Genomic DNA, 13,228 nt, shown 5'->3' on the forward strand with positions numbered 1-13,228 from the left:
GATAGATGGCGCTGTAATAGTCACAAACATATGGCTCACAATTTTAGACGAACAATTGGTAACAGGTAGGTTTTTTTTAAAATTAAACTACAGAACGTAGGTACGTTTCAACACTTTATTTCGGTTGTTCCAATGTGATACATGTACCTTTGTGAACTTATCATTTCTGAGAACGCATTCTGTTACAACGTGATTACCTGTAAATACCACATTAATACAATAAATGCTCAAAATGGTGTCCTGCAACCTCAATGCATTTGGCAATACGGGTAACAACATTCCTGCAATAGCGAGTAGTTCGCCTTCCGTATTGTTCGTACATACATTGACAATGCGCTGACGCATGTTGTCAAGCGTTGTCGGTGGATCACGATAGCAAATTCCTTCAGCTTTCACCACAGAAAGAAATCCGGTGAACATGTGGGCCACAGTATGGTGTTTCGACGACCAATCAACCTGTCATGAAAAATGCTACTCAATACCGCTGCAACCGCACGCGAGCCATGTGCCGGAAATCCGTCATGTTGGAAGTACATCGCCATTCTGTTATGCAGTGAAAGATCTTGTAGGAATATCGCTAGAACATTACGTAGGAAATGAGCATACATTGCACCATTTAGATAGCCATCGATAAAATGGGGGCCAATTACCCTTCCTCCCTTAATGCTGCACCATACATTAATCCGCCAAGGTCACTGATGTTCCACTTGTCGCAGCCATCGTTGCCCAATAGTGGATATTATGCCGGTTTACGTTACCGCTGTTGGTGAACGTCGCTTCGTCGCGATATAGAACGCATGCAAAAAATCAGTCATCGTCCCATAATTTCTCTTGTGCCCAGTGGCAGAACTGTACACGACCGTCAAAGTCGTCGTCATGCAATTCCTGGTGCATATAAATGTGGTACGGCTGCAATCGATGGTGATTTAGTATTCTTAACACCGACGTTTTTGAGATTCCCGACTCTCGCGCAATTTGTCTGCTACTAATGTGCGGATTAGCCGTGACAGCAGCTAAAACACCTACTTGGGCATCATCATTAGTTGCAGGTCGTGGTTGTCGTTTCACTTGTGGCTGAACGCTTTCTGTTTCCTTAAATAACGTAACTATCCGGCGAACGGTCCGGACACTCGGATGATGTCGTCCAGGATACCGATCAGCATTTTGATCACAATAGCCATACATCAACACGATATCGACCTTTTCCGCAATTGGTAAACGGTCAATTTTAACACGAGTAATGTATCACGAAGCAAATACCGTTCGCACTGGCGGAAAGTTACGTGATACCACGTACTTATACGTTTGTGACTATTACAGCGCCATCTATCGCAAAGCATAAAAAGTTGTCCAAGTAAAACATTCATATTTATTCACGTACTACACGAATATGTAATAAAAAATGGGGGTTCCTGTGTAAAAAACGCAGTTGATATCCGTTTGACCTATGGCAACACCATCTAGTGGGCCAACCATAGCGCGATCTGGTTTCCCCCTTCAAGCTAGTTGATTTTCGTTCTTTGTAGTTTTTTTCGTTTGATGCTTATTTCGTGAGATATTTGGCCCGGTCACTATCAATGGACCACCCTGTATTTGATGTTTCAGCTGATAAATGTACAGGCATCTTCAAGGCGACGCGACGACTAAATTCAAACCATTGGAAGATGGTTGTACGATTAACAACTGAAACAATGGAAGAGGAAATAAAGAGTGTTTCAAAACGATCTTTACAACTTCCATCACAAATATTTCAGATATGGGTACAGGTAGAAAGCCGCGGTTTGCGTCATAATGTTCACACACACCTCAAGTTTTAACACTGTTTAACACCATTCAATGTGAACGCTATCAGCAGCATTTCCAGTTCCTTCTATGGCGGATCTAGCATGTCATCATTAACGCGTGCAGATGCTGTGCCGATGCGAGCTCACGGTTTCTGCAGATCCCAATTCGGGCCTGATAGACAGCGGCCCCACGGAAGAATGCGTAGTGGGGTTACGTCTGGAGACCTTGTGAGGCAGGAGATGAGTCCTTCTCTGCCAATCCAGCAACCTGTAAATGTGTCGTCCGAAGCCTTCCTAACGATCGAGGCCCACTGAGGGGCGGTATCATCTTACTGCAGCTTATGTGGGGTTTCAGTTCTTCGACCAGTGGAAATGCAGACTGTTTCAACATGTCCAAATAATAAATCGGGGATTCTCAGAGCCCACATCCTAACACTTTGTCCATTTACCTTCCTGGGCACATAGAAGCTGGCTTCATTCTTGAACGTCAACTTTTTCAGTTAGTCTGTGTCATCGACGATGATACTGTCTCTCAGCTGCAGATTGCGCTTTCACTTGTCATCACGTTGAAGTGCATTCAGCAGTTGCACCCATAGACCTGAAGCTTCATTCTTTTGTGCAGCATTCTGTGCACTGTGGTTGGTGATAACTGCAACTGTCGAGACGCTTGACAGACTAGTTTGTTTGGGCTCTGGATAAATGCTTGTTGCACCCGTTCCACATTTGCATCACTCGTACTCGAATGCCCAGAACGCGTTCCCTTCATCATACTTCCCGATTCCTTCAGCATTCGCGCACCATTGTCTGATGGTCCAACGTGGTGGTAGAGTGTTTCTTTAACGTGTCCGGAAATTCATCGGGACCTGAATGTCAGCTACAGCCTCTGTCAACTATTCCAAACACTATGGCATCTGCTGCGGGGTAGCCATTGTCGCCAATAACTAACCTGCAAAAACAAAACTGTTTGGGCCTGTGTGAACATCACGCTGCAAACTTCCTCTTTCCAGCTTTCCCCATTTCTTGAACATACGTGATTAAAACAGTAGACAATGCGATCGAGAACAAGATACGTCAGCTCTCCAAGCCGGCCACACGTAGAGGTTCATATGGCTCTGAGCTCTACGGGACTTAACATCTGTGGTCATCAGTCCCCTAGAACTTAGAACTACTTAAACTTAACTAGCCTAAGGACATCACACACACCCATGCCCGAGGCAGGATTCGAACCTGCGACCGTAGCAGTCGCGCGGTTCCGGACTGAGCGCCTGAACCTTAGACCACCGCGGCCGGCCACACGTAGAGCTCTAGATGCAAGATTGTACGACCGTAGTATACTTGGCATTGTATTCCTGGTTTCACGTTCCTTAATGCTTTTATTCATCCCATGACGATGAGATAATGGCTCCTTCTGAAATTTTGTGTTAATGCCATATGTGGGTATGAGTGGACGAATGTTGGTTTTCCACATTAATTTTTAAGTAAGTTCACAGTTATGATCAATTGTAGAGACTGCTCCATAGCCTGGACCTTTGCTTCTTTTGTGCTTTTATATTTACTTCATTGCCTTACTTTAATCTGCATATGCCTCACCACTGTCATTTCTCACCCATTTTAGGCCAATCTGATGACGCCCAAGAACGGCGAAACGCGTCATCTCTTGTAAATAAAAAAGATTTTGCAACCGAGACTGTCGTATTTGATGAAATTCATAACCGGTTGTTGTACAAGGCGTCCAGTTTGGAATGGAACCAATTATATCGTATTTGTAGGAGGCCAGTAGATTATGTTGTATTGGTAACTAAATTAATGAAAATCAACTTAATCTTTAGGAACTTTAGATAAAGATTCGCCAGCAAAATTCCTTTTTTTTTTTTTTTTTTTTTTTTTTTTTTTTTTTTTTTTTTTTTTTTTTTTTTGTCTGCTGCGAACATCATATGTGGCTGTCATCTTCTTGAGCTCGGGATTTCTGTCGGTGGTCCACGTCTTTTCAACACGATATTTCGACACCGTATATCGACGTCTTCATCAAGTGTCCCCTGACCGTGTCAGCCAGGAAGCCAACCTCAGGGAACACTTGATGAAGACGTCGAGTTATCTCTGCCTCGTGACGACTGGGTGTTGTGTGATGCCTTAAGTTAGTTAGGTTTAAGTAGTTCTAAGTTCTAGGGGACTGATGACCATAGATGTTAAGTCCCATAGTGCTCAGAGCCATTTGAAACATTTTTGAAGACGTCGAGTTATGGCGTCGTAATACCGTGCTGGGAAGACGCGGAGCACCGACAGGATACCCAGATTCAACTAGATAACAATGAACTACCGGCAAAGTCTAATAGATTGTATCATCTGTCACGATTAAGAAAAACTGTTAATGACCTTTCTACGTATATAGTGCTGCTCTTTTCCTATTCAATTACAATCATCAGCTGTAGGCGGGTCATTGACCGAAGACTAACTGTTACTGGGTAGGCCATACTGAAATTACCTACAATATCGGAAATCACCATGTATTCTTCAAATTACTTGCCTGTAACGAACGTAATAACTGTATCCTTAGATTATAAACCCTGTGCGTTAAAAATGCCGTATGGCACACAAATTATAATGAAATTAATTCATTATGGAAGAAATTACGATCTGGGATGCAAGTCATGGATTAATGGCCAGGAGGTGATTCATTTTCAGTGTAAGAAAAGTAATAAATTTGTCATGCATTTCTTTATACGTCCAGAGGAGATTTTGATGTTTTATTGATTCACTTATGTGATGCTATTGGGCTGTTCTTTATATGTATTCATATTTCCGTAGGTGGGAACTAACGAAGACGTGGCGGTGGAGACGTGGTCGACTCGTGAAGGCGTGGTGGTACCCATTCCAGTGGAGATCCGTCCGCGTATCATCACCTACAAGTAAGAACAACGTAAGAACTAACAATGCGTTTGTCAGCCTCGAAGCTATACGGACGAGAGGCAGTTCTTAGTGATAATTCACGGAAGAGCCAAAGAAACTGGTGCACCTGCCTAATAGCGTGTAGGGCCCCTCGAGCACGCAGAAATGCCGGATAACGACTGAAGTAGTGCTGGAGAGAAATGACACTATGAATCCTGCAGGGCTGTTCACAAATCAGAGTACGAGGTGGTGGAAATCTCTTTTGAATTGCACGTTGCAAGGCGTCCCAGATATGTTCAATAATGTTAATGTGTGGGGAGTTTGGTGCCCAGCAGAAGTGTTTAAACTCAGAAGCCACCTGTAACAGTTATGGACATGTGGGGTGGCGCATTGTCCTGCTGGAATTGCCCAAGCCCGTCGGAATGCACAATGGACATGAGCGGGCGCAGGTTATCAGACAATATGCTTACTTACGTGTCACCTGTCAGAGTCGTATCTAGAAGTATCAGGGGCCCATATCACTACAAATGCACATGCTCGACACCATTACAGAGCCTCAATCAGCCTGAACATTTCCCTGTAACATGCAGGCTCCATGTATTCATGAGGTTGTCTCCATACCCGTACACCTCCATCCGCTAGATACAATTTGATACGCGACTCGTCCGACCAGGCAACATGATTCCAGTCATCAGCAGTCCAATGTCGCTGTTGACGAGCCCAGCAGAGGTATAAAGATTTGTGTCGTCCAGTTATCAAGGGTACACGAGAGGACCTTCGGCACCGAAAGCCCATATTGATATTTTGTTGAATTATTTACACGCTGTCACTTGTTGATGGCCCAGCATTGAAATCTGCAGCAGTTTGCGGAAGGGTTGCACTTCTGTCACGTTGAACGATTCTCTTCTGTCATCGTTAGCCCTATACTTGCGGCATCTTTTTCCGGCCGCAACAATGTCGGACTCTTGATGTTTTACCGGATTCCTGATATTCACGGTACACTCGTGAAATGGTCATACGGGAAAAACCCCTCTTCATCGTTGCCTCAGAAATTCTGTTACTCGTGCGCCGACTATAATACCACGTTCAAAATCACTTAAACCTTTGATAAGTTACCACTGTAGCAGCAGTAAGCCATCTAAGGATTGCACCAGACACTTGTATCACGCTACTGGCCACTTAAATTACTACACCACGAAGATGACGTGCTACAGACGCGAAATTTAACCGACAGGAAGAAGATGCTGTAGTAAGAAAATGATTAGCTCCTCAGAGCATTCACACAAGGTTGGCGCCGGTGCGAAACCTACAACGTGCTGACATGGAGAAGTTTCCAACCGATTTCTCATACACAAACAGCATTTGACCAGCGTTGCCTGGTGAAACGTTGTTGTGATGCCTCGTGTAAGGGGGAGAAATGTGTACTATCACATTTCCGACTTTGATAAGGGTCGGATTGTATCCTATCGCGATTGCGGTTTATCGTACCGCGACATTGCTGCTCTTGTTGGTCGAGATCCAATGACTGTTGGCAGAATATGGAATCGGTGGGTTCAGGAGGGTAATGCGGAACGCCGTGCTGGATCCCAACGGCCTCGTATCACTAGCAGTCGAGATGACAGGCATCTAATCCGCATGGCTGTAACGGATCGTGCAGCCACGTCTCGATCCCTGAGTCAACAGATGGGGACGTTTGCAAGACAACAACCATCTGCACGAACAGTTCGAGGACGTTTGCAGCAGCATGGACTATCAGCTCGAAGACTGTGGCTGCGGTTACCCTTGACGCTGCATCACAGACAGGAGCGCCTGCGATGGTGTACTCAACGACGAACCTGGGTGCACGAATGGCAAAACGTCATTTTTTTCGGATGAATCGAGGTTATGTTTACAGCATCATGATGGTCACATCCGTGTTTGGCGACATCGCGGTGAACGCACATTGGAAGCGTGTCTTCATCATCGCCATACTGGCGTATCACCCGCCATATGGTATTGGGTGCCGTTCCTTACAAGTCTCGGTCACCTCTTGTTCACAATGACGGCACTTTGAATAGTTGACGTTACATTTAAGATGTGTTACGAACCGTGGCTCTACCCTTCATTCTATTCCTGTGAAAGCCTACATTTGAGCAGGATAATGCACGACCGCATGTTGCACGTCCTGTACGGGCCTTTCTGGATACAGGAAATGATCGATTTCTGCCCTGGCCAGCACATTCTCCAGATCTCTCACCGATTGAAAACGTCTGGTCAATGGTGGTCGAGCAACTGGCTCGTCACAATACGCCAGTCACTACTCTTGATGAACTGTGGTATCGTGTTGGAGCTGCATGGCCAGCTGTACCTGTACACCCCATCCAAGCTCTGTTTGACTCAATGCCCAGGCGTATCAAGTCCGTTATTACAGCCGGAGGTGGTTGTTCAGGGTACTGATTTCTCAGGATCTGTGCACCCAAATTTCGTGAAAATGTAATCACATGTGAGTTGTAGTGTAATATATTTGTCCAATGAATACCCGTTAATCATCGGCATTTCTTCTTAGTGTAGCAATTTTAATGACCAGTACTGTGGATAGGCACTGCCGATCGCAGTGTGTTATTCTGTCTGTTGACGTATCTCTGTATTTGATTACTCATGCCTGTACCAGTTTCTTTGGCGCTTCGGTTTAATCGAGGACTCTGGGTGCCAGTGCTACTCTGGGGTGAAGAGAGCGGCACAGGAGAGGAGGTGGCGGCTGTGGCCTTGCAGGCTGGAGGCGGTGTTCTGGGGCGTGCGGCGGCTGCGGCGCGTGCAGCTGCTGCCGGTGTCGCGGCCGCGCGTCGCGCTGCAGGTGGCGGGCCGCCGCCTCTGCTCTGCCGTCATCCCGGACACCGCCGCCAACCCCAACTTCCCCACCCCGCACATGGTCTTCACTCTGGTGCGTTCCTCATTACCCCACAGTGAGCAGTTCCGAGCACCAGGCAAACTCCTCTATTTCTCTGCAAGAGTCACTCTTTTTGCCGGATTTTCGCAGAAGCAGGAATTTTGCACCGCCTAGTACGTAATGCACCGCCGTAGTGTATCGTCCCCTCGAAAGTGACAGAACAGTGAAGCCGTTTTCCGACAGAACCTAATGCATGGTCCAATAGTCCACTACGTCAAGTCCTGGCGGCCGGCCGATGTGGCCGTGTGGTTCTAGGCGCTTCAGTCTGGAACCGCGTGACCGCTACGGTCGCAGGTTCGAATCCTGCCTCGGACATCGATGTGTGTGATGTCCTTAGGTTGGTTAGGTTTAAGTAGTTCTAAGTTCTAGGGGACTGATGACCACAGATGTTACGTCCCATAGTGCTCAGAGCTACTCCTGGCAGAGGTTCGAATCCTGCCTCGGACATCGATGTGTGTGATGTCCTTAGGTTGGTTAGGTTTAAGTAGTTCTAAGTTCTAGGGGACTGATGACCACAGATATTAAGTCCCATAGTGCTCAGAGCTAGGTCCTGGCAGAGGTTCGTGTCCTCCCTCGGGCATGGGTGTGTGTGTCTGTCCTTAGGATAATTTAGGTTAAGTAGTGTGTAAGCTTAGGGACTGATCACCTTAAGATCTAAGTCCCATAAGATTTCACACACATTTGAACATTTTGAACACTACGTCAGGCGTGACAGGCCAACTCGTTCTGAGCGTGTCTAATGAGTTCTGTGTTACATTATAAAGAAGCACCTGCTGCATTTCAGGTAGAATTCGAGTGAAATTAGCCTGCATAGTTTACTAATAAGGTACAAGTGACGTTCAAATCCAAAGAAAACGAACTGTTAACTGACGCAGTGTCAAAAACATATTGCTGACTGCTACTCTGCGCTTCGCATACATCTGGAACAAATAACTCTATTCGTCATCGCACTTTACATGTTTAGCTGTCAGCAAACCCAGGAGTTTCCTATTCTTTTCTCGCACTAAATCCATTAATACTGTACTGTATATCAGCTCTTCGGTTACTGTAACATTCTTCCCAGAAAGCACACGTGGACTGAATAGTTAATGTACTCGAGGTTTCATTTTCTGGAAAATCATAAATACGAAACCTATTTAGGTTTCGCGTCCTTGCTCACACGACGTCTCGTCTTAACAAGTGATGGGTTCAAGACGTCGACCATCTGCACGTATCGTAATAAACTTTCCCACAGTGAGATGTTTCCACACTTCCTTACTACTGAACGTCACCGGCGTCTCTCGTCTGCATTGAAGTTTGTAAGGGGAACATACCGTCCTAAAAATGTCATGTCACTGTTCAACCAGAACAGCACCGGGAAAATTTCGGAGGTCGTTCACGGATATTTTCGTACTATTTTGATATAAGGAACATGTGCTCTGTGGTGTCTCGTTAGTGAGTAATTATATTTCTTACATCAATTTATCTTTGCATCTTTATTACACTGAAAATGTCAGCCCAACATTACAAATGTTGACTTACGCGTTGTGTTCCTTGCTTGGAAACAAACTTGTTCCATTCAGTCACAACACTTGCTTTTGCCGACAGTTATAGCCACTTTTCTCTTTGACGTCAAGCTTGCATTCGGTACTTCTCGGTTCTGCCACAGGTTTCTTTTCATACGCAGTAGGATGGATTTTTTACCCATGAAAAGATGGAACGAGTGCGCGTCCTGTATGACCGCAGCGAACGCAATGGAAGAGAGTGACATCGTGCTATGCTGAGCTGTTCACGCAGCGACGTAACCTACATCTCTGTATTTTGTGATGTAAGGATTGTTACATTACACTCTGTTCTGAATTGTGCGTGTACATGAATGCATGGTACAGATATTTTCACAGGAGCGTGTGAAAAATGCGGTAACAAACCAAATAAATCATCATTGCATTATTTCACTGTACCGTGCCACGGGAGCTACAGGTTCCTTGTACCGGGCTACTCAAAACATATCCCGGAACAAACGCCGCAAAGTTGTCGAGGGAGTTCACTGAGGATAGCAATATCATCAGCGAGTATTATCACTGATATCCTTTCACCTTGAATTTTAATCCCACTCTTGAACCTTCCGTATTTCCGTCATTGCTTTTTCGGTGTACATATAATTTACAATTTCGTGCACATTGGCTGAAAGATAATAACTTTAAGTCTCCTGCTAAGTTTTTCTGTTTGTTACTAACGCTAATCTCAGGATTTACTGTAGTGATTTTGATACGGTCTTCACTGATACATAGACTGTCCGATGAAGAACGTCTATGAGTATAATTTATTAACGCTACACCAGGGAAATCGTCCAGTCGTACATACTTAGTTCTACCCATGTGAAGCTGGTGCACGACGGTAGTGTCATGACTGATGGAAAAAAAACCGCAGCACCATGAATGAGTTGTGCGACGTAAACTAAAGCTGATAGGCATATTTATTCATCTGAAAGATGTCTTTTCAAATTTCGCGACAGTCTCATGTAAGTGACGCTAGTAGCCTTACTTACCTTCGAGACTGGACTGATGAGTTGATGTTAGTCAAGACTGCTTTTACAGAATCCTGCCTCGGGCAAGGATGTGTATGATGTCATTAGGTTAGTTAGGTTTAAGTAGTTCTAAGTTCTAGGGGACTGATGATCACAGATGTTAAGTCCCATAGTGCTCAGAGCCATTTGAACCAGCCAGTGTTTTTACAGCGACAAAAATACCATTATGAGCACCTCACTGAGTTTGAACGAGGTCGTGGAATAGGGCTACGAGGAGCTGGATGTACCTTGTGCGTTATTGCACAAAGACTTGGTAGAAAAGCACCCACCTTACATGATTGCTAGTTGTGGCGGTCTCGAAAATGTACGGCGGTCGCAAGGGGGTCGATCTCTGGACAACCAAGTGGCACTACTGAGAGGGAAGACCATGGAGTTCGGCATATGCAGCTGGCGCATCGTACTGCATCTGCAGTAGCAACCTGAACAGCGTCTGGCAGTGACACAACGAAGGCCTACTAATCGCTTGTTTCAAGGACAGCTCCGAGCCGCACGCCCATAGCCTTCATTCCACTAACCCCAGACTACCGACTTTACGACTTCAGTGGTGTCAATCGATAGCACACAGGATGGCAGGGTGGAGGCCTGTTGTATTTTCTGATGAAAGTTGGCTGACCCTCGGTGCCAGTGATGGCCACGTGTTGCTTAGGAGGAGTCAGTTGAGGACCACCAACGAACCTGTTGACGTGCTAGAAACCTAGGACCTATCCCTGGAGGTATGCTCTGGGATGTGATTCCGTATGACACCAGCAGCGCCGGTCGGTGTGGCCGAGCGATTCTAGGCGCTATAGTCTGGATTCGCACGACCGCTACGGTCGCAGGTTCGGATCCTGCCTCTGGCATGGATGTGTGTGATGTCCTTAGGTTAGTTAGGCTTAAGTAGTTCTAAGTTCTAGGGGACTGATGACCTCAAATTTTAAGTCCCATAGTGCTCAGAACCATTTGAACTATTTTTGACACCAGCAGCGCTCCCGTGTTTATTGCACGCACACTGACTACAAAATTGTACGATAATCTGATGGTTCGCCCTTTTGCGCTGCCATTCATGAACAGCATTGTAGAGAGTGTTTTCGAACACTATAACGCTGGCCCATTTACTGCTGTTGTAGGCCAACATGTTCTACAGAGTGTCGCCATGTTTCCTTGGCCTGCTCGATCACCAGATGTGTCCCCAATGGAGTACATGCTGGACATCATCGAACGATAACTCCAATGTCATCCATAAACGTCATTAACCGTCCGCGTATTGACAGACCAAGTGTAACAAGGATAGGACTCCATCCCAAAAACAGACATGCGGCACCTGTACAACACAATATATGGACTTTTGCATGCTCGCATTCAACATTCTTGCGTCTACACTGGTTATTAATGTGCCAGCGTTTCCATTTGCAGGCAACGGCTTTGTCGCAGTGGATACACCGGTTTCCGTCAGATCACCGAAGATAACCGCTGTCGGACGTGGCCGGCACTTGGGTGGGTGACCATCCGGGCCTCCATGAGGTGTTGCCATTTTTCGGGGTGCACTCAGCCTCTTGATGCCAACTGAGGGGCTACTCGACCGGTCAAAGAAAACCATCATAACGGCCGGGAGAGTGGTGTGCTGACCAGACGCCCCTCCTATCCGCATCCTCCACTGAGGATGTGATGCGAATACATAGAAAGATAGGTCCCTTATCATTTAGCTACAAAATAGCAGGTCAGCAACTGGAAGCAGTTAATTCCATAAATTATCTGGGAGTACTCATTAGGAGTGATTTAACATGGAATGATCATATAAAGTTGATCGTCGGTAAAGCAGATGCCAGACTGAGATTCATTGGAAGAATCCTAAGGAAATGCAATCCGACAACAAAGGAAGTAGGTTACAGTACGCTTGTTCGCCCAATGCTTGAATACTGCTCAGCAGTGTGGGATCCGCACCAGGTAGGGTTGATAGAAGAGATAGAGAAGATCCAACGGAGAGCAGCGCGCTTCGTTACAGGATCATTTAGTAATTGCGAAAGCGTTACGGAGATGATAGATAAACTCCAGTGGAAGACTCTGCAGGAGAGACGCTCAGTAGCTCGGTACGGGCTTTTGTTAAAGTTTCGAGAACATACGTTCACCGAAGAGTCAAGCAGTATATTGCTCCCTCCTACGTATATCTCGCGAAGAGACCATGAGGATAAAATCAGAGAGATTAGAGCCCACACAGAAGCATACGGACAATCCTTCTTTCCACGTACAATACGAGACTGGAATAGAAGGGAGAACCGATAGAGGTACTCAGGGTACCCTCCGCCACACACCGTCGGGTGGCTTGCGGAGTATGGATGTAGATGTAGATGTAGATGTAGATGAGGATGATACGGCGGTCGGATGGTCCCGATGGGCCACTTGTGGCCTGACGACGGAGTGCTTATTTCCATTTGTAATGGCTTATCTCCCACTTACATTAATCTGTGATCATGCGATGTTAATCACATAGGCTTAAATATGTTATCTAGAAAAATGTATTTCCGAAATTTCATTGCTCTACATTGATTATTTTTTGGTAGTGCGACTTTTTCCGTCAGTGTGTAAACTGAAGCGCAAATCTAATATTAACTAAAGTAAATGCACATAATTTTGCTAATGGCGTCACGACAAAATATAAAAAATTATTTTGCATATAGTAGTGGGCAGCAGGATGAGTATTCTGTCCTATAATTAGAACTCATCATTTACTTCACTTGTTTTTCTACAAAGATAATAATGTAATTTCTTTAAGTGGGTGGCATATTTCTTTGATGGATACTGTTTAGCGCGGCGCAAGCTGGGTTGAGGTGACATGTTATCTCTACGCTAAGAGTTCATTTAGTTTATCTTAAAAATATTTCAGACAAACTTTGACTATCATTGCACCACTGTACATTTTTTCAAGAGCTCTCGATGCCATTCTCATTTCGGATAAAAGGGTGCATCGTTCCATTTTAAAACACTAACTGTATCTATTTCTCGGTATGTGTTGATAACCTGTTTAAGTGTTCCAGTCACTATAATGCAGATATCCTTAGAACAGCTTCATCAATGCGACGCAAACTTTTT

General features: G+C 45.4%; 1 protein-coding gene across 1 annotated transcript in view; it reads left to right on the forward strand.

Moving 5' to 3' along the window:
* Nucleotides 1-13,228, forward strand: part of LOC126272809 (otoferlin-like) — a 189,848-nt gene that overhangs the window by 111,745 nt on the left and 64,875 nt on the right. The window contains exons 12-13 of the mRNA XM_049976035.1: nt 4,590-4,690; nt 7,422-7,612. Of these exons, the coding sequence (XP_049831992.1) occupies nt 4,590-4,690; nt 7,422-7,612 (292 nt within the window). The remainder of the gene's footprint in view (nt 1-4,589; nt 4,691-7,421; nt 7,613-13,228) is intronic.

The sequence above is a fragment of the Schistocerca gregaria genome, chromosome 1 (assembly GCF_023897955.1).
Source record: "Schistocerca gregaria isolate iqSchGreg1 chromosome 1, iqSchGreg1.2, whole genome shotgun sequence".
Lineage (NCBI taxonomy): Eukaryota > Metazoa > Arthropoda > Insecta > Orthoptera > Acrididae > Schistocerca > Schistocerca gregaria.